The following is a 20,572-nucleotide window of genomic DNA, read 5'->3' on the forward strand; positions in this document are numbered from 1 at the left end:
AAGACTTTCTGCCTTATATTGGGCTAGCAAGTATATAGCATTAACTTGAGAGTACACCTTTTCCTGGCGTGCTCCTGAGACAGTTTGGAGTTAAACATCTGTTCCTGTTGGAACATAGTCTTGGGTAGGACTTCTAAAGGTGATGATTCTCAGTTACCTGTGTCTGCTTTCTCCTTCTGTCTTCAGGACAAACATGCCTTGCTGGATGTAACGCCCAATGCAGTAGACCGTCTGAACTATGCCCAGTGGTATCCAATAGTGGTGTTCCTCAACCCGGACTCAAAGCAGGGTGTGAAAACAATGCGGATGAGGTTATGTCCAGAATCTCGGAAAAGCGCCAGGAAGTTATATGAGCGCTCTCATAAACTTCGTAAAAATAATCACCATCTTTTTACAAGTGAGTACGTTAAAGCCCCTCTTTCATCTTACAGTTTCTGTGCAGTAATATGTGGGCAAAAATGTTGTGTTGTTTAAATATTAAAACTCATATAACCTCTGCCTGTTTTGCTTGCTCTTGTGTTAATGGCTGCTGTTGATGGAAAGAAATGGTTTGGTGCCAAAACAGACATTTCCAGGGGTGTGTCCTCAGATATCATCTGTCAGAGAACTCAGTGGTGGAGGCTGAGCTCTAAGCAGTGTTGAGTGAATTCTTATTTGGTGGCAGTGTTCTAACCAGAGAACAATGCTTTTGTTGTCTGTTTTCAGCTACAATTAACTTAAATTCAATGAATGATGGCTGGTATGGTGCATTGAAAGAAGCAATCCAGCAACAACAGAACCAGTTGGTATGGGTTTCTGAGGGAAAGGTAAGAAGTTTCCTATTGTTAACCCATTTGACAACTCACATAAGAGAAGCCTTTGAGACACCGTTTTCTACTTGGATCAACATATTGGAGGAATCGGGGGCTTCAGTGTCTAGGCCTTCACAATTTGCATGTGGGGTTATGGAATTCGTAGGCGTTCACAATTTGCATGTGGGGTTATGGAATTCATTTTGGTAGTAAAGGATTTAGAAGTTTCCTGCCCACTGAGCTGCCATCTGGCAGTGTTCTCTGTCTCAGAATGATGTGGAAGAGCAGGGCTGAGCTCCAACTCCACCCACCTGACCGACAATGAGTGTGAACCTGGCTTCCTTCCTCCTCTGGAAATAAGGGGCTGAGTGGGCTCGGTGAGGGTCCCCAAAGTGCTGTCCTCTGCATGTGAGATCCAGGACTTGTCTGGAGGAAAAGCAGAGGATGGGTAGGGCCCACTGTCCTTAGACCCAGCCCTGGCGCAGCACGGACACACAGCTGTGTGGTGGGGGCCGGAGGGGCTGCAGTGAGGGGCTTGGCTCTGCTGCTGCTGGAAGCGTGGCCCTGAGCCCCTCCCTGAAGGATTTCTGCATCAGTACCTGTTAACTAACATCCCTGAGACACACTGAAAAAGTCAGGTTACGCAGCCCAGACTTTTGGCTTTGCATTCTGGTGTTCTATACTACCTTTTGCTGTTGGCCTGTCTGGGCTTCTAGCAGTTCTTAATGGCACAGGATGTTGATTTTGTTGGGAGATAATACTTTTCTCAGAATACACAGTTAAAGAAGCTTTTGTTATAAATGTGTTTTGCCTTCGGATGAATACATTGTCAGTGTGTTTCCGCTGCTAGGGAAAGTTGAGAATGTCTCTTCTATTTTGTTTCGGTATTTCCTTGTCGGCTCATTTCTGCTGTGTTTCCCCCTGCACGCTCCCCCTTCCCCTGCCTGGCTGTGGCCCCTGAGGCCAGCGCAGTGCATGTGCATGCTCAGGACCCCTGCTTCTATCTGGAAGACACCACCTCTGTGAGAAGAGATGTCCTAACGCTGACATCTGGAGGTGGTGTTGGCTGCTTCCACCCATAGTCACGTGTCAGTACCACTCACATGCGATCATGAGACCTCCCTGACCACTGACGTGTCAGCCAGGAACTTGATAGACAGACAGAGGTGGAGCAACTCACTGCAGCACTTCCCACAACATACTTAACTAACTTATTTACTCTGGGGCCTTGGGTGAGTATGATCACTTCCACTCCATACTAACCATTCCAGGACAACACAATTCCGCTAGCAGCCTGTGTCAGCTAGACTGTTAGCAAGAAAGCTATTAGTTTATAAATGCACAAAATATACTTGCCTACCTATCTGAGAAGTTTTTTTATTCCACAAATCTTAGTTTTATTTCTCTGATATTACTGTGTGCTTCCTTTGCTTGGATTTTAAAATGAAGGTCTAACTCCCCAACTATTTTTGTGTATGAGGAAAATAATAAAAATTAATTAAAATTACCTATATTAAGAGGTCTCATAAGTCATTTACTATTAGAATAATAGGTTGATGCTCTAAATCAGAAAAGGTGTTAACAATTTAAATCAAGTTTGACTTATAGTATATTTTTTCCAAATAGGTTCTTAAACTAAGAGATTCTATTTAGTTAAGAGATTCTTAAACTAAATAGATTCTCTTCATTTCCACCCTGAACACCCCTGAGTTAATTACTTCCACCTGGTTTCCAGGAAGAGTTCCTCTCGGCAGTTCTGATGGTCTTACATGTTCCCTACTGAACGAAGAAAAGTCATCCTGGGGCTTTCTTAACAGGAGGCATATGTCATCTCTGGCTCCAAGTGCTTGTTTCTTGCTCCTTCTGCATTTCATACCCTGCAGCAGATCAGAGAGTTCTGAGTTGCTCGTCCCTAGGGCCCTAAGTACTGCCCCGACTGGCCCCTGGGTTATATAGTCTTGCAGGCTCTGCAAGTGGAGATTAGAGTGGAGACAGCAGGCAGATTTTTGCAGTGGGAGAGACTCCACCCATCATCCCTGGCTTTCCAAACCGCTGATCAGGGACAGGTGGTTTTTCCCACCTGGAAGAGGCATTCAGGATCAGGCTCCTGCAGAGCCAGAATCAAGACTGGGGGAAGTGCCATTCAGGCGGCTCATGCCTTGTCTGTCAGTCAGTCTGTGCTGGTAGAATTCTGGGTTCCACATCTTGCAGGTCTCGAGCCATACCCCACCTCTGGGTCTTCCAGGGCAGGGGGTGGCTGTTGTGTGTGGTCCAGGCAGTAGCATTACGTCAGTGTGCGCTGACAGCCTGTTGTTCCTGTTCCCTCAGATACGTTCTCTCTCACTGGCTCAGGAGACACTTGGTGGAGCCTGGAGCCGACTCAGCTCTTAATCCTGCGTAGAGCATCATTCCTGCATCTCCCCCCCGCCGCCCCCACTTCCACTGGACACTGACTGCATCTGTGCAGAGTTATGTTTTAACAGCAGTTCCTAGTGAGCAGCCAGCACTTAGCTGATGCTTTTCCACGTGTTTTATAAAAACTATAGGGCCAAATACCAACTTTTAATCTTCATATATAGATTTTATATATACATAAGGTCTCTTACTCAGCTTGAACTGTGGCGTTAATCTCCTAGTTAGTCTCATGCGCGATGTTCTGTCAATCGGTGTGTCTGTTTCTGTGAGCTTGGCCTGGCCACATCCCCCTCTTGACCCTGCTCTGGGCTGACAGGCTAGCAAGTGACTAGGGTCCACGAGCCAGAGGAGGGCCAGGGCTCCTTTGCTGTCTTCTGGGGCTGGGCATCAGGGTCCAGTGTTGTCATGGCCGGCCAGCCGACCTCACTCATCCAAGCCCTTCAGATATCCGAGGGTGCTTTGTGTGTCCGCATGTGTGCTTGTGAAGTCTTCTTGACCTTTCCTCAGCAGAAGCCTCTAGACGTAGCTGTGATTTCTCCGAGGACAAGTATCCTTTTCAGTCCCCTTGTGAAATAAAGGCCACCTCTTACAAAACTACTGAATAAAATTTTTAATTTACTTTTATTTGACCCAGGCGGATGGTGCTACAAGTGATGACCTTGATTTGCATGATGATCGTCTGTCCTACCTGTCAGCCCCAGGTAGTGAATACTCAATGTATAGCACGGACAGTAGACACACTTCTGACTATGAAGACACAGATACAGAAGGCGGGGCCTACACTGATCAAGAACTAGATGAGACCCTAAATGATGAGGTGGGGACTCCCCCGGAGTCTGCCATTACCCGGTCCTCTGAGCCTGTCAGAGAGGACTCCTCTGGAATGCATCCTGACCACCAGGCATATCCTCCCTACTCACCACAAGCGCAGCCACAGCCAGGCCATAGAATAGACTCCCCTGGATTTAAAACAGCCTCTCAACAGGTAAGCAGCAGCATCAATGTTCTGCAGGTGGAGGTACTTGATCAAAGTCTAGATGTGGTGACTGACTTAAAAAATGTGGTGTCCTTTCTCACAGGTTACAATTTAATGTCTAATTTCAACTTAAGAATACCAAGGACTTAATTCTAAACTTTGTGTGTTTAGAGTCTCACACAGCAGTATACTGAAATTTAAAAATTCGAGACATGAGGTCACAGTTTTTTTACTCAGCACACTTAAAATGTATGTCTATCAACCACTATAAATGGAAGTGGGGAGTTAGCAGTGAACAGAAGCATTATATTTAAAATATTTTAAACACTTCACAGAAAGCAGAAGCCTCATCTCCAGGCCCTTACCTTTCGCCTGAAACAAACCCGGCACCATCAGCCTCTGCTGTTAATCCTCACGTAGACTTAACTAATGTCAGACTGGAGGAGCCGAGCCCAGCTCCCCCTTCCTCTGACTCACCACACGCCGACTCTTTACGAGCTCCAGGCACTGAGGCCGCTCACGTGCAGCTCAGAGGTCCAGAGCCGTCCCTGTCGTCGCATGTGGGCCCAGCAAAGGTACCTGTGCCGCGGGGGCTGCCCTCACCCGCCGCTCCCCGTCAGCCTGCCACATGAGCACGTCTGCTTTCCCTCAAGTGTCCTCTGCTTTTACTGTGGGCTCAACACCATGTTCTCAAATCACTACAAGTCATCTGGTTCTGCAGTCTGCATGGCTTCCAGTGGTGCCTGATTCTTTAAATAGGCCTTTTAATTGGGATTGGTACCTAATACTTTTATAGGTTTTTAATGTTTGGCTTTAGAATCTTCCAAAATTTCTTAATATATCGTTCAGATCCATTGTAAACTGCTTTATGTTTTCTAAACTATCATGTCCATAAATTTTCTTTATGATTTTCATTTTCAGTGTCCAAATCAAGTGGAATCAACAGCTGAATGCATTAATTTTCTACTAAACTTCATTTAGTGTTGTTACGTGCTGAAACATAAAAGTCCCTACTTGCATTATAAATTTTGAGCTTTCACTTAAACTTGCTTTCTCCACTAATCTTTCTGTCCTGGTAATAAAGGGTAGAACATGTCGTTTCTGTCTCTTACTAGACTAGGATTTGAAGCCAGCCTGTGTCCTTACGCATGGCTGTTTACACAGGTGTACAGGAAGGACCCCTACCCTGAGGAGATGATGAGACAGAACCACGTCTTGAAGCAGCCGGCTGCGGTTCACCCTGGGCAGAGGCCAGACAAGGAGCAAGGCCTGAGCTACGAGCCGCAGCCTCCGTACACAGAGCGACAGGCTGGCAGGGAGTTGGAGCAGCCTGCATACAGATATGATGCCTCTAGCTACCCGGAGCAGTTTGCTCGGAACTATGACCATCGTCTGCGCTATGATGACCGCCTCCTCACCTACGAGGAGCAGTGGCCCTACTACGACGACAAGCAGCCTTACCAGCCCCGGCCTCTTGATGGTCAGCCTCCCGCGGAGCCAACAGAACGAGGGTATTTTCCCCGTTTTGAGGAGCCAGTGCCCCTGTCCTATGAAGGCCGAGCGCACTATGACCCACTGCCCAGGACCTCCACCTTGCGGCACGAAGAGCCTCCTGCCCCTGCCCCTGCCCCTGGGTACGACGTGCACGGCAGGTACCGGCCTGACGCGCAGCCCTACTCCACTGCTGGCCCCAAGGTGCCCCCTGAGCCCAAGCCGTACTTGGACCAGTACCCTCGGAGTTACGAGCCAGCGCCAGCCCAGGGCTTCCCCTCCAGGGCAGGCCCAGGCCACTACGAGCCTCTTCACAGCACCACGCTCGCTCCACCACTTGGCCCCTCGTCCCAGCACAAGCCCGAAGTCCCGCCCACAGGCTCCAAACCCCTGCCTCCACCCCCAGCTCCAGCTGAGGAGGAGGAAGACCCAGCCATGAAGCCACAATCCGTGCTCACCAGAGTGAAGATGTTTGAGAACAAGAGGTCTGCTTCCATGGAGAACAGGAAGGATGAGAGCCATTCCACTAGTTTCAAGGTAAAGAGGTGATCACTGTTTTCCCCGCCTTGTGTGCAGAACACATTCAGAGATGAGCATGCAACATGCCTAAGCAACACCTGTTTTCTCTTGATCTCTGCCTAAGGATATGTATCTTCTTTCTCTGCAGCCCTCAGAAGTCACGTCAAAACCGGCAGGTGCTCCTGTCCCAGGTCCCAAAGCCCCTGCTCCGGGTCAGCTCGGTGAACACGACAGAGCAGCGCATAGGTGGGTGCTCTGCAGCCTCATGGATGGGGAACAAGCCCCAGCTGGGGAGGGGCGGGGAGGCAGGGGGTTTACAGGTCTTCACTTGAAATCTGCCATGTCTCCACTGAAACGGTGGTCCTAGAAAGACAAATAACTTCATTTTATCTTCTGCAGCACATCTTTGTTATCCTTTCCATAAATAAATCTGAAAACAATTTTCTAGCAAATTTCTAACATATGCTAATATGCAATTTTAGAGCCCTGACTTCTGAAGGATGTTTTTAGTTTAATAGTGCTGTTGGCACACAGGCTGTTAGTTTTTAGCGACAAGAAAACAGATAGCTGTGAACTAAACTTCATCTTTTTTTTTCTTAAATTTTTGTCTGTACTGTGTGGCATGTGGGATCTTAGTTCCCTGAGGAGGGACAGAGTCCATGCCCCCTGCAGTGGAACTCTTGAGTCCTAACCACTGCACCCCGGGAAGCCCAAACATAATCTGTTAGTGAGCATGTAGTCTGTGACATGTGCCTGCCGTGGTCAGGAGCACGGTCAGCACCAGGATGACTGGGCGGAACGAGGCTTGGGGGACCTGCTGTGCACGCTCCTCACTGTGGCTGCCCCTGCTGTTGCTGAGTGATGGGCTGCATCTGAGCAGTTCTCTGGCCTGTTTCATTTGCTTATATTTGTGCTTGTAATAAAGAACTACTGTCTAATTTCTTATGGTTTTCCTGATGCCTAGTGCTGTCATGCAAATGTAAATTACTACGGTATTTCCTTTAGCTGGGATCATTAGCAGACAAGCTCTTCTGCACGGAGTAAATGTGTAATAACTGAAAGCTTAGCCCTCCCTCTTGGTGTGAAACCTAGTTTATCTGTTTTTGATGCTGAGTTTCTGAATTACCCAGCAGGGCATAAGTAAACAATACCTCACTTTGCTGATAGTTGACTTCTTTTGCCGCATGCTTCCCTCATCATTGTCTAGCTCCTTCCTTTCCTTCCTTACCTGAGGATCTATTGATCCTGGCATCAAGGTCTTGAATTCTCAGTTGTTGTTCTGACAGTGGGGCACATGCTGGAGCTCCCCACTGCCTACCTTCCCTTCTGTCTCTGCTTCTAACCAGCTGGTTGTCAAGCTCAGTAGACAGGTTATGTTAGGAGAAGGCTGCCCTCTTGAGTGTGACGTGTGTGCACGTAGGGCCCAAGTTTCGGCCTTGATAGCTGCCCTGCTCAGCTAGGTCACGAGTAGTCAGGGTGTCAGTGGAAGGTCAGAGGTACCTATTCTGTTCTCTTTGTCAAGTTGACGTCTCAAAAGTTGTTCCATTTATCATTCATTGTCAGGATTCCTGAACCACAGAAGCCTCACGTGAAGCCACCTGAAGACATTGTTCGGGCAAATCACTATGACCCCGAGGAGGATGAGGAGTACTACCGGAAGCAGCTCTCCTACTTCGATCGGAGAAGCTTTGAGGCCAAGCCCCCCACCCACATCCCCACTAGCCACCTCTCCGAGCCCACCAGGCCGGCTCACCCCCAATCTCAGCCACAGTTTGCCGGTTACTCTTCCAAGTGAGTCACTTCATTTCAGACGTAAATTTTCAAAGTTAAGATGAAACAAAGGATCACTTGCATCAAGTGGAGTCAGTTACACAAAGTTCAGTGTGTTCTGAAGGGAAATGTTAGCTGTGTTATACTTACTTGATTTCTGTGGGTGGTAAGGAGTTCAGCATGTATGCTATCCAGCCTGGGGTAGCTTTGTTCTTAGACCCTGGCGTCATCTGTGTGAGGTTCTTATATTAGAAAAGATGTTAAATGTCAAAGGGTTCTAAGGGTCCAAGTGCTTTGACAAAGGTAAGAGGGTGAGCATTTAAGAGACTGACCTTGAAGTCCCTCCTTCCCATGTGGCACGCTCAGTGCTGCTTCTCGTCATTCTTCTTGGTTTTTGTTCTTTAAATATAAAAGCAGGCTATTCTAGGGAGTGAAGAGTTGTTTGGTATTTTCCCAAGGCAAGAACAAATTTGCCTGCTATCATTGTTTCAGCTTGAGGGGACTTGGTGACTTCTGGTCCACTTGTGAACGTGGGGTGCTGTGAAGGGGGCAACACGGGGACTGAGCTCCGAGGTCCTGCCCATCTTCCTGTTCTGAGCTGCACCCTTCTGTTTGCTTGTCTACTGGGCCTCTGGTTGCTTTTCTTTTTTGTGGATTTTGCTGGGTTACAAACTACAAGCTCACCTGTGCCTGTGTGGGTTCCTATATTGTGTGTGTTCTGGTTCTGCCTCTGGTGGAGCCCTGACTGGTGGTGAACTTGGTTCTGAGAATGGAGTGTGATCCCACGCAGGCACAGGTGGGCCCATACCTGAGCAGAACAGACTCACAATAATGAAGACAGATGTAGATGTGTTACAAGGAAGTCATTTACACAGTGTTGGTGAGCAAGTCCTAAGTCAGCAGGAAAGGGCAATTTGGAGCTGTGTCTGAGCTCAGAGAGGCTGTTACGTCCTCTTGAAAAGCTTCCATCTAGATAGTCTCTTTTGGGACACCTGCAGTAGCAGTGTTTGATTCCATAACTGGGACTATTAACTACCAGGACTGGTTCAGTGTAGCCAAGTTGAGACATTAACATAACATGAGGCAGAAATAGCTCTGTTTGTGGCAAACTTAGATTGACTGTTTTCTTTGACTTTGCTCTTGTGCTGGCTTTGCCGTCACCTAAATTTCTTGGCTCTTGGACTAGCTCTGACTGCTGGTCCAGGAGCATCCGTGTAAGACACTAGTGTGAGCTATGCCGTGCGGGCCCCTCGCAGTGCACACGTGGCAGACTTCCTGTCATCCTAAGGATGTAGTTTTTTGAGCTGACCATGCGACTGGACCGTGACCAGAATCTGTGACCATTCCAAGTTCTGTGCTACTGTGTGTGCTCGTAAAGCGGGTGCAGCAGGGCTCTGCAGAGCTCAGGTGGCAGCGCTGCAATTCTGGGTCCTGTTGTAAAGATGTCTTCTTCGTGAATTTTACGTGTTCCCATATGAACAGTTGGCAATCTGAAAAAAAAAAAAAAAAAGCATACATGGCACAGTTTGATTTAAATGAGTCTTAAAATCAAGTAATGTTTGCTCCTCTAGGAATTGCTAAACAGAGACTGGATCTGGTAAATCAAGGGCAGATTTAAAGACCACAGTGTCCATGTTACTGGACACAGCAGAGTCCTGTCCCTTAAACGCTGCTTTTGGGCAGAGTTTGAAGAGCTGTGACAGAAACTGTGTGGCCCAAGAAGCCAAAACGTTTCCTGCCCAGCCCTTAGCAAAAACGCCTGCTAGCCCCTGCCTCATCCTCTAGTGCTCAGCTGGTGCCTTAGATGCAAAAGCAGATGGGAATCTAAGGAGGATTTGAGCCAATAAATGTTTCTTCAAAATACTTAACCAACCATTGCAATTTTTTGTGAACAACCATCTTCAATATTACGAGTACACCCGAAATTTCATCTGCCTTTTGGTGGCCATCTTCTGGATGTCTTATTAATATTCTTACTGTATCTGTATTGTCTTCACATCTCTGGTGCTGATGATGGCTTAACTTAGTTTGTGTATCTTGGTATAGTACACATACTCGTGGGGAGTAAATTGCGAAATTCTCAATTGAAAGCAAACAACTTGGGGATGCCTAGAAGAACGGGAGCTTCTTTGGTAACGTGCATCCACAGGTGTTGACTTGTCCTCCTTTTTTCACAGGGGGAAGGCTGCTGAGGCCGAAGCTGTGGACAGGTCATTCGGGGAGAAGCGCTATGACCCGCTGCAGGCGACGCCCCCCCCTCCGCCGCTGCCCGCTCAGTACAGCCAGACTGCTCAACCCAGCCCCAACACGGCTCTCGGCCTCCACGCACACACCAAGGGGGCGCACGGTGAAGGTAGACGGCTCAGGAGTGGGCAGACGACTGTTATAGTCAGACTTAGAGGCTAAAGTTAGCCTCGTGCTTTCTAAGTAAAAGTGGTTTTATGAAAGAAAGACACACTTGAAACCTATGGGCTTTGGACAGTGAAAAATAAGGATTTTGTTAAAAGTACATCTTTTTCATGACTGTTGCCTTTTAGCTAGATAGATTTTATTTTGCCTAACACAGCTCAATTTCTGTATGTGGAGTTTACCAGTATGTCCAAAAGTAAATGAAGGGTGGTTTGTAAAAATCATGGTGACATCCCTCCTCACACGAGGTTTCTCAGCAGGGCCATCTTGGGGGTGTCCCTGCGTGGCTGCCTGTGTCTTGGCCTCCACATCTGTGATCAGTACTGTCTCCCTCACCCATGCCGACCCTCGTCCAAGGTGCCGCCCCCCACCCTCCTCCTGCTTCCTTCAGCTTTCTCCTGCATCTCAGAAGTACACCTCTTCTGAGCCTCACGCCATCTTTCCAGCCCGCAGCCCAGACACCCTGGGAGGGCCCGTAGCCCCAGCCCCACCACCTCTGGAGCCTTCACAGGGCACGCACAGCTCACGTCCCACTGCTGCAGATGGTGCTGCTCTGTAGTCACAGGAGTCCATCCCAGGGCTGTGATTTGATGTCACTGTATGCTAGGATTTTCTTTACACGCTGTCATGTCTGCAAAGTTTAACTTTTTACTCTCCAAACCTTAGCCTTTTTGTTTTTTTGCTGTTTTTTTGCCTCTCTGCAATGGCTGGGATGTGCAGTGCAGTGTGAATAGAAGCGATAGTGGCACACCTCTTTTGCTCCAGCTCCCACTTTGGGAGCAGATAGGCAGTGTGTGACTTCTCTGCGTGCCCTTCCTTCTAGTTTGCTGAAAACATTCTATCAACTGACTTTACGTGCAGTTGTCCTCAGTATCTGCAGGACGCCCCCACTCTGTGTGCACACTGAGTGAAATCCATGGAGCAGAAGTCCCTGGTGGGACTGGTGCCGTACAGCGCCCACCCCCCGCTTGGGCTGCACATCCGAGGATACAGAAGGCCAAACACACTGTAGAGGATCCTATGATGTATTTCCTTTATTCTGTTCTGTGATAAGTTGTATTACTATGCTCACAAGAAATTTTCGTGTCCTTGTCTGGTTTTGGTATCAAAGTTGTGCTGGTCTCTTGAGAGCTGGGACAGGTTTCCTCTTTCTCTCTTGAGAGCTGGGACAGGTTTCCTCTTTCTCTCATGTCTGGAAGAGTGTCAGACACTGATACTAACATAGAATGCAGCTGGTGTTACTTTACACTGCCACCAGCCGCAGAGAAGGTTCCTGACTTAATGATGCTTTCACTTCATTGCAAAAGCAAAACACACTCAGTAGAAACTGTACTTTACATTTTGATCTTTTCCCAGGTTAGTGAGTAGTACAATCCCTCGTGATGCTGAGCAGCGGCAGTGAGCAGAGCCCCAGTCAGCCGCCCCATCACAGGGGTGAACAGCTGACACCATTACAGCTGTCCTGCACCCAGACAGCCAGTTTGTTTTTTACTCTCAGGACAGCATTCAGTAAAGCACATGAGATACTCACCATGCTGCTGTAACACTCCCAGGGGAATCGAAGAAGATCTGCACATGCAAACTCTTGTTAGTCCACATCTTTGCCAGGACTTGGCGTCACCACACTTTCAATGTTTTGCAAATTCAGTAGATGTGAAATTGTATTTTTTTGGTTTTGGTTTTTAATTTTCCTAATTAATAGTGATGTTGCTATGATTTACTGGTTTTTAGTCTCGTTTTCACTTGTATTTTTGCCTGTTCAGTTTTTTGCCTGTTCCTATTGGTTGATTCTTTCTTACGGACGTACAGGTTTTTTCCTAATTTTTATCAATTATGCATGTTATAAGTAGCTATAAGTAGCTTCTCCCAATCTGACTTTTCTTTTTTGACTTTAATTATGGTGAGTTTTGTAGTACTGATTTAACATAGACACATTTGTCATTCTGCTTCAGTTTTGTTATGGACACTGGAGTTAGGTTCCTCCGATGCCAGTCTCTGGAGGCACGGCCCCGACTCCAGGTGCATCAGCGCTGTCCCATGTATCACACCATGCTTTCACCTGCTCCCTCAGGATCACACACGGCTACCAGGGTCATGTGGTCCTCAGACTGGCAATCAGCCCTGGCACTGCCTCTTGAGGCCAGTGGGAGAGACAAGCAGGTGGCGGTGTTGAAGCCTGTTTCAGGAAGGAAAGGCATTTTGGTTTCTATTTTCTGTTGGATGAAAAACTGTTTCAAGATTTATTCCTAGAGACCAAGTTTAGAATCACAGATACCATAGTCTCTGCAGAACATTACTTGTCGATACTTTGATGAGCAAATTGTTCATCCAGGTGGATTTATGCTTGGCCTTTTGTAACTAACATCTTTTCCATCTCACCAACCATTATAGTCAGTAAGAGATGGATTTCTAATTCTGTTTTTATTCACGCCACTATGAAGTACAGTTGATTGACTTTATACTAGTTTCGATGCACAGCATAGTAATTCAGTATTCACAGATTAAATTATTTTCAGAAGTTTCTGAAATACTTCTCTACTGTTTTTTTCAGGTAATGCCATGTCATTGGATTTTCAGAACTCGTTAGTGTCCAAACCAGACCCACCTCCATCTCAGAATAAGCCAGCAGCTTACAGACCAGCCCCTCGAGAGGATGCTGTCCAGTCTGCCTTCTACCCACAAAAGAGTTTCCCAGAGAAAGCCCCAGCTAATGGGGTCGAGCAGACGCAGAAAACCGTCACGCCAGCATACAATCGATTCACACCAAAACCATACACAAGCTCTGCACGGCCGTTTGAACGCAAGTTTGAAAGCCCTAAATTCAACCACAATCTCTTGCCGAATGAAACCGCACACAAACCTGACCTGTCCTCCAAAGCCCCTGCTTCTCCGAAAACCCTCCTGAAGTCTGCACAGCCTCCTGAGTTTGACAGTGGTGTGGAGACCTTCTCTGTCCACACAGACAACAAGCTGAAATACCAAGTAAACAGTGTTAGCACGGGGCCGAGAGCAGTGCCCGTGAGGTAAGAGTCTTGTCTTTGCCCGACCTGGTGATCGGCCTCATGTGAGTCAGGTGTAGTTGGGGTACTTGCCTGATGATCTCAGCTCAGACTTGAAGGTGAGTGGTGCCGTGCCAAACGCTGGAACCACTGCCATAGCAGGGATTCTGCAGAGATGATGCTAGTGCCGTCCTGAAGCTACTGCTCACGTGGCTCAGCTGTCCTCACTCACTGTCCCTGCTGTGTAAGAACCAGGTTGAGGGACACTGCAGCTCATTCAGCATGACACGGCCCCGGTCTGACCTCTGACCTCCAGCTGGGGAGGCACATCCGGAGAGTGTCTCAAAGAGTTTGTTTCCTCACCCACTGTTCATTTTCAGCGAGGGTAAAAAGAAACGCTTTCTTAACAGTTGTGGTCAGATGGTGAGCAGATGAGAAGAAGCCAGCCTGCCTGGGGCCGGCCCCTCCCTTGTCTGCACCGTGACAGCCTCCCTCAGCCGCTGATACAGAGAGACAGTCGGGTCTACCTGCAGGCTGCCCCTGGAGCAGAGGGACAGTCAGGGTCCCGAAGGAGCAGGCCCACCCCTGCCTCTGGCCGCTCAGGAGTGAGGCTGCAGGCCCTCACGCTTAGCTTCATTTTGTCCAGAAGCTATCTTGCTGCTCACCTTTAGTCCTGGCTTAGAACTTAACTCTGGGAGATCCCAAAAGCCCCCACTTTTGAAGGAGAATTGGTACCGCATCCTCTCCACCTTGTATGACCATGCAAATGGGCTGGCACCTCTCCACATGTGTCTGCCTGCACCAGGGTCTTCATGACTTCATGGAGCTGGATGTCTGTGCTCTGGGTGGGAAGGGAAATATGTGCACACGGGAAATCCTCAGTGGAGAGAGAGGAGGCCTAGTGAGTGTATATACTATCATATCTAAGATGCCACTGTTGCCTTACTTATCACTAAGAAGGAAAAAACAAGCTATCAAAGCATGATGTGCCATCAATTTTAAAACACGTTTCATGGATGTAAGATGTTGGGTGAGCAATGTATCAGGCTTTGCGTGTTCTGGTTGCAAAACTTGTCCCAGAAGTGCATGCTTAGTTATTCCAGTGAGTAGGATCTGTCACTGAAACTTTACTTACTAAAATACCTTAATGATGTGGAGAAATACGCTCGATTAACACAGCCGTGGGAGCTTCTGTGTCACTAGCAGTGTTCTTCATTGGCTGTTTCTGAACTCAGTCCCTCAGCCGTGGAGGAAGATGAAGATGAAGACGGTCACACAGTGGTGGCTACTGCCCGCGGCGTGTTTAACAGCAATGGTGGGGTGCTGAGCTCCATTGAGACCGGTGTCAGCATCATCATCCCCCAGGGAGCCATTCCTGAGGGGGTGGAACAGGAGATCTACTTCAAGGTCTGCCGCGACAACAGCATCCTGCCGCCTTTGGACAAAGAGAAGGGTGGGTGCGCACCTCAAGCAGCCTGCATACTCTTGCAGGCATATCAGGCCACAAGACAGGATACCTGGGCTGCCCTCAGGTTCCTTCTGCTGGGGAGGGGCCTGCCGGCCAGTTCTGGCTGCCCTCCCCCAGATTCATCTGTGAGTCCTCAGCCTTGGCAGCTCTAGAGATGGATTAGGTAATAGGTAACACCCACTCCAAAGGCCTCACTTGGAGCAGCCGCCTGCTGGTGCAGGTAAGGCCGTTGGATCAGCCCTCATCTCCCCCAGACCCCGCACAGGGGGGATGCATCCCCACTGGCTGCCGCAGCTCGTGCCTCTGAGCTGTTTCAGGAACCTGGGAATGCTCTTTGTGTCACAGTCTTCCTGGGTCAATCAGGATGACACAATAATGAATCCTGTGACAACAACTTTTAGATTTTAGAATATTTTAGCAATGTTTGCTTGTTTCCTTAAATAGGTCGTGTTCACTCACTTAACTCTATAGCAAATACAACATTAAAAATGTAAGGTACAAGTGACCTGTGTAAAACATTTGTGTGTGTCTCATACCATCAGGACCCTGTGGCCACCAGCAGTGTGCTGCTCTTCAGCACTTGACACGTGGCTGCTTTAAAACTGAGACGGGCTAGACATTCCGGAGATGTAGTAAATTGCTCACTTTTTGAAATCATGTTTTGGATATATTAGGTTATATAAAATACTAAAATTGACATCACCTGTTTCTTTTTACTTTGTAACATGGCTACTGGGAAATGTTAAATTACGTCTGGAGTCTGTGGTTTCTCTTGGTCAGCGCCACTCAGAGAACTGACCCCCTTTTGGCTTTAAGGCCTGTGGTTAGAAGGGTGAGAAGAACTGGGATCAGAAGGAGGCAGCTGTCTAACCTCTTTTCCCTGCTCTCCCCTCCCCCAGGTGAGACCCTGCTGAGCCCCCTAGTGATGTGTGGGCCCCATGGCCTCAAGTTCCTGAAGCCCGTGGAGCTGCGCCTACCACACTGTGCGTCCATGACTCCTGACGGTTGGTCTTTTGCTCTAAAATCATCCGACTCCTCGTCGGGTACGCTGTCTTCTCTCTGTCCTTTGGGGCTTTGGGTGCTGTCATTGATTGAGCCTGGGCCGATGGCACTACCCACGCTGATGGTGAGCCAATCGCCCTCCATTCCTCTGGCCTTGTAGGCATCACCGGTGTTGTGGAGTTTCCTTGTGACGCATCTGTCGTAAATGAGAAGGGCAAGGTGGGGAAGCCTCTGCCTTTTAACATGGATGATTTGGCCAAAAGTGGACAGTTTCATGGTGGTCAACAAAATTATCTGTCAAATTTCTAAGATGTGGCGGGAGAATTGATACTGTCCTGCATACATAGGGATTTTCATCTTCTTACAAAAGGACTTGATTTATGTAATAACTTGTTTCTGGCTACTATTCTTTAATTTCTCAATGTACAAAGTGTATATATTACTTTATAGAGTGTGTGTGTATGTACACATACACTAGAGAAACCTGAAAGATAAAAGACCTTCTACTGTGATCATATTTGGCCACGGTTTTTCCATGTAAAACCCTAAATACTTCTGTAATACACTATTTTAAAATGGCTTTTTGCTGTCAAGATCATGAATTTCAAGCCTTCCATTGCATTTTCACATTTCTCACTTCCTTGGGTGACTACGTCAGTTAGAACTTTCTATATTTTTGGTATAGATCACTTTAGAATTTAAAAGTCCTTCTGAATTTTTGATAAATCAGATGATCCAATTATGCACTTTTATTTTGGAACAGTATGAGTAAAAGTTTTATGGTGTAAAGAGCATATTTTAATACTACCCTAACATAAAATACTACGTATATTCACAAGTTCCCCATTTTCTAGGGAAAGTTAATTTTTACATAGTAAATGTTAAAACTGTTTCTTCAGGGCCTCCACTAAGAACATTGCATTAGCCTAGTTTGAAGTAGTGAATTGACATTAATAATAAAATTACACTTAAAACGTATATCCTGCAAGTCAGGTCGTAGTATGGGCTGTGACCATCCTTGAATCCAAAACAGGTTGAGAGCCCTAACTGTAAGTGAAAATCAGTATGCTTCAAATAGTTCGCCTTGTGCCATAAAACACGTCGTATTTTTAGATGGAAACTTTTTCCTGTGTTAAATTTGAGTACTTACACCTGGAAGAGAAATGTGCTTCTGTGTAATTCTGTATGACTTTGGAATGCTTTTGCTGCTATAAATTTCTTTTTTAAAAGCTCAAGGGTAGATTTCAATAGTTACTGACTTAATCCAAGAAAAACAAGTGTATTGAAAAGAATTTTTGAACCTAAAGATAGTTACGACAACTCTGAGGAAAACCTTATCTCAGTGTCTGAACAATTTGTTGTCTGCAGTATTACATAAACCTACATGTATCTTTGAATTGAACCCCTCTGAACTCATGGGATCCATGACATTGCTGAGGTAATGGACAGCCTACTGTCTGAAGGTTCTATGGGGTGTTTGAGAGTCTCCCGGCTTCTAGATGCCAGCTGGGACCCCAAAATCGCCTCTGGACACCATCCTCTGGGGGTATAACTGCTCCTGGTAAAGAACTGCTATGCAGGCATCAACTTTTTGACAGTGACTTACTGTAGGCTTCCTGGTGGTTTAGACTAAAGAATCTGCCTGCAATGTGTAAGAGACACAGGTTTGATCCCTACATCAGGAGATCCCCTAGAGAAGGGGATGGCAACCCACTCCAGTATTTTTGCCTGGAGAATCCCATAGACAGTGGGCTACAGTCCATGGGGTCACAAAGAGTTGGATACAACTTGAGTGATTAACACCAACACTACCATGGACACAGGAGACAACAGGCCATCCCAAGTCTTCTTCATGCGGAGTCCACTGCCAGGGCTGCTTAGCTGCAACTGTGAATGTCAAGTCACCGGGTTAAGGGCCCAGGCCTGGCTTCAGGCTCACACAGCTCACTGACTTAGAAGCTTCATGATGGTTTTTCTGTACAGCCAGAGCAGGCTGAGAAACTCTGGCCCAATCTCACTTTTTAAATTTTGGGTAGAGGGAAAGAGGGTCTTTTGGTGGGGTGTGTGGAGGAGGGGTGGCAGGGTCCCTGTGGGATCTAGTTCTCTGACCAGGGATGGAACCCATACTTCCTGCAGTAGGACCAGAGTCTCAACCACTTGGACCACCCCAGAATTCCCAGGGAAGAGAGTCTTTAAGAACCAAATTCTGTAGAATGTTGAGGGTTTCATTTGGTGTGTCAAATGTGAGAAATGTAATACTGATCATACAATTAATCCAGACTTTTGAAAGTAAAAGAAGAGTATTTTTAATGAGTGTTTGGACTTGGGCAAACTGAAACTGTCCCAGGCATATAATCACCCTGACTGTATTTATTTTTTAAAAGGCATGAACTTAAAAACAAAGAACAGAAATCTGCAACAGCTTTTGGGTCATTCAATTCCAGTGGGTCTGCAATGAAATAAAAAGCACTAAGAGCTTTGGTGCAAGTACAGTATGCTAAAGGAATAGAGGAAAATTGTGTCTAAATGTTTTATTTGCCCCATGATTGCAAGCAGTTTAAGAACCAGAAATGATGTGGACTTTTTTTCTCTTGTAGGTGATCCTAAAACCTGGCAAAACAAGTGTCTTCCTGGAGATCCAAATTATCTTGTTGGAGCAAACTGTGTTTCTGTCCTGATTGACCACTTTTAATCCTTAAAATATATGAACTTGATTAAATAATGTGAAACTGGGTTAAACTTACTAAATCTAAAATGGAACCACTCTATCAAGTAGTACCTTTTCCTGGAGTTGATCCTGCAGTGTGTTAGTTTTACGCGCTGTGTTGGGATGGGGGAGGCTGAGGGTGCGTGCCTGGGAACATGCTGCCCACTGTCCATTTGGGGCTGGTGTGGGCTGGAGGCTTAGAGATGAGATGCTTTGTCATGACTTTTGTACTTTTATATGGTCACTTACTTAACATTGATTTCCGTTAAAATACCAGCCAGTGAATGGGGTGCATTTGAGTTCTAGTCTTTCCAAAGTACACTGTTTCAGACTTTCTTATGGCCCTGGCCTGCACACACATTTATTTTATTATGCATGAAATAATATGCACATATTTTTAAAATGCACCTCGAATATATAACCAGTGTAGTGGATTTAACAGAAATGTACAGCAAGGGGAATTTGTGGTGTGTTGGGGGGGAGGTGCGGGTCAAGTGAAGACAATGACTTACTTACTGTATACGAAAACTCACTTTTCTTAGGGAAGGACACCAAAGCATGAGACTGGTTCCGTGGCCTCTTCTGGATCTATAAATTAACCATATCACCGCAGACATACTGACCAGCAGGAATGCCTTACCCTCATGTTTTTGTTAGATCATTCTGTCTGTGTATCACTAAGTTTTATGGCTTTGTGCGCATCTAGATACTGTATCATGAAAAAGATGGAGTAAATTGTGGATTTGGTGGTTTCAGAAATGTGTGATCACCCAGAAGAAAATAATGGTGTGATTTTGGGTGTGTTTTTTTTTTTCCGGCAAGAGGCAGTGGTTGTTTTTCTTTTGGCAATGCATTTGATAAATTTTGATGTTTTAAGGATGCTTGTACATAAAGCGTGCATACCACTTTGTTCTTGGTTTGTAAATTAACTTTTATAAACTTTACCTTTTTTATACATAAACAAAACCAAGTTTCTTAAGGCTACCTTTGTATTCTCTCCTGTACCTCTTGAGCCTTGAACTTTGACTTCTGCAGCAATAAAGCAGCATTTCTATGACACACACAAGGTCATTTTTTTAAGAAAAAAGGATGCACAGAGTTGTTACATTTTTAAGTGCTGCATTCAGAAGACACAGTTACTCAGAATTCTCTAGTTTGAATAAATTCTTGCAAAGTATCCCTACTGTAATTTGTGATACGATGCTGTGCCCTAAAGTGTATTTTTTTACTAATAGACAATTTATTATGGCACATCAGCACAATTTCTGTTTAGATAATACACCACTACATTCTGTTAATCATTAGGTGTGACTGGATTTCTTTTACAGTTATTAAAAACTCAAATTTCTAAATCTGCAGAATAAAACTTTTTAAAATAAGGTGCTTGTTTGTCTGTTTGCCCACTGTTTCTAGTGTCCTGCAACTTCACAACCTAATATAAAATCCTGCAGACCATCGTCACCACCTGCTGCCGTGTTGGGCCTTGTTTGGGTGGGAGTGGGTGGGGGGGAATTCCCTGCAGCCTGGCACAGGACAGGCCATCTTACCACTGTGCCCATAAGTCTACATGGGTTAAGTTTATTCATATTCCTGAGGGCCAACCAAAAACATAACATGGACATTTTCTGATGTTGCTATATTTTGGGGGAGATAAATTAAGGTACAGTTTGCATCTATAATTGCTTTTGTGCCAGTACCATACTGTCTTGATTACTATAGCTTTGTAGTACATTATCAAGTCGGGGAGCCTGATTCCTTCAGCTCTCATTTTCCTTCTCAAGATTGCTTTGGCTATTTGGGGTCTTTTGTGTTTCCATACAAATTGTAAACCTTTCTGTTCTAGTTCTGTGAAAAATGCCCTTCGTAATTTGATAAGAGCACTGACTCTGTAGATTGCTTTGGGTGGTGTACACGTTTGTCTTTTGACTTCTTTCATCAGTATCTTACAAGTTTTCTGCATACAGGTCTTTTGCCTCCTTTTTTCAGTTGCTCAGTGGTATCTGACTCTTCTGACCCCATGTAGAT

General features: G+C 46.2%; 1 protein-coding gene and 1 long non-coding RNA gene across 8 annotated transcripts in view; one reads left to right on the top strand and one right to left on the bottom strand.

The window, feature by feature from the left end:
• Positions 1 to 19,926, top strand: part of TJP1 (tight junction protein 1) — a 260,114-nt gene extending 240,188 nt beyond the window's left edge. For 3 of the 7 annotated variants that reach the window (XM_025271181.3, XM_006066397.4, XM_006066396.4), the window contains 12 exons: positions 187 to 397; positions 706 to 806; positions 3,841 to 4,191; positions 4,518 to 4,757; positions 5,347 to 6,210; positions 6,341 to 6,438; positions 7,756 to 7,983; positions 10,140 to 10,315; positions 12,923 to 13,394; positions 14,606 to 14,823; positions 15,738 to 15,881; positions 18,438 to 19,926. In XM_025271181.3, the coding sequence (XP_025126966.1) occupies positions 187 to 397; positions 706 to 806; positions 3,841 to 4,191; positions 4,518 to 4,757; positions 5,347 to 6,210; positions 6,341 to 6,438; positions 7,756 to 7,983; positions 10,140 to 10,315; positions 12,923 to 13,394; positions 14,606 to 14,823; positions 15,738 to 15,881; positions 18,438 to 18,532 (3,198 nt within the window). In that variant the 3' untranslated portion in view covers positions 18,533 to 19,926. The remainder of the gene's footprint in view (positions 1 to 186; positions 398 to 705; positions 807 to 3,840; positions 4,192 to 4,517; positions 4,758 to 5,346; positions 6,211 to 6,340; positions 6,439 to 7,755; positions 7,984 to 10,139; positions 10,316 to 12,922; positions 13,395 to 14,605; positions 14,824 to 15,737; positions 15,882 to 18,437) is intronic. The other 4 variants (XM_025271182.3, XM_025271183.3, XM_025271184.3 and 1 more) reach the window with 4 other exon arrangements.
• On the bottom strand, positions 6,384 to 8,432 carry LOC123330827. The gene is made up of 2 exons (XR_006547018.1): positions 8,295 to 8,432; positions 6,384 to 6,555 (listed from the first exon to the last, which is right to left on the bottom strand). It is a non-coding gene; the product is annotated as an uncharacterized LOC123330827 (long non-coding RNA).
• Positions 19,927 to 20,572: the final 646 nt, after the last annotated feature.

The sequence above is a fragment of the Bubalus bubalis genome, chromosome 20, assembly GCF_019923935.1.
Source record: "Bubalus bubalis isolate 160015118507 breed Murrah chromosome 20, NDDB_SH_1, whole genome shotgun sequence".
In the NCBI taxonomy this organism is placed as follows: Eukaryota; Metazoa; Chordata; class Mammalia; order Artiodactyla; family Bovidae; genus Bubalus; species Bubalus bubalis.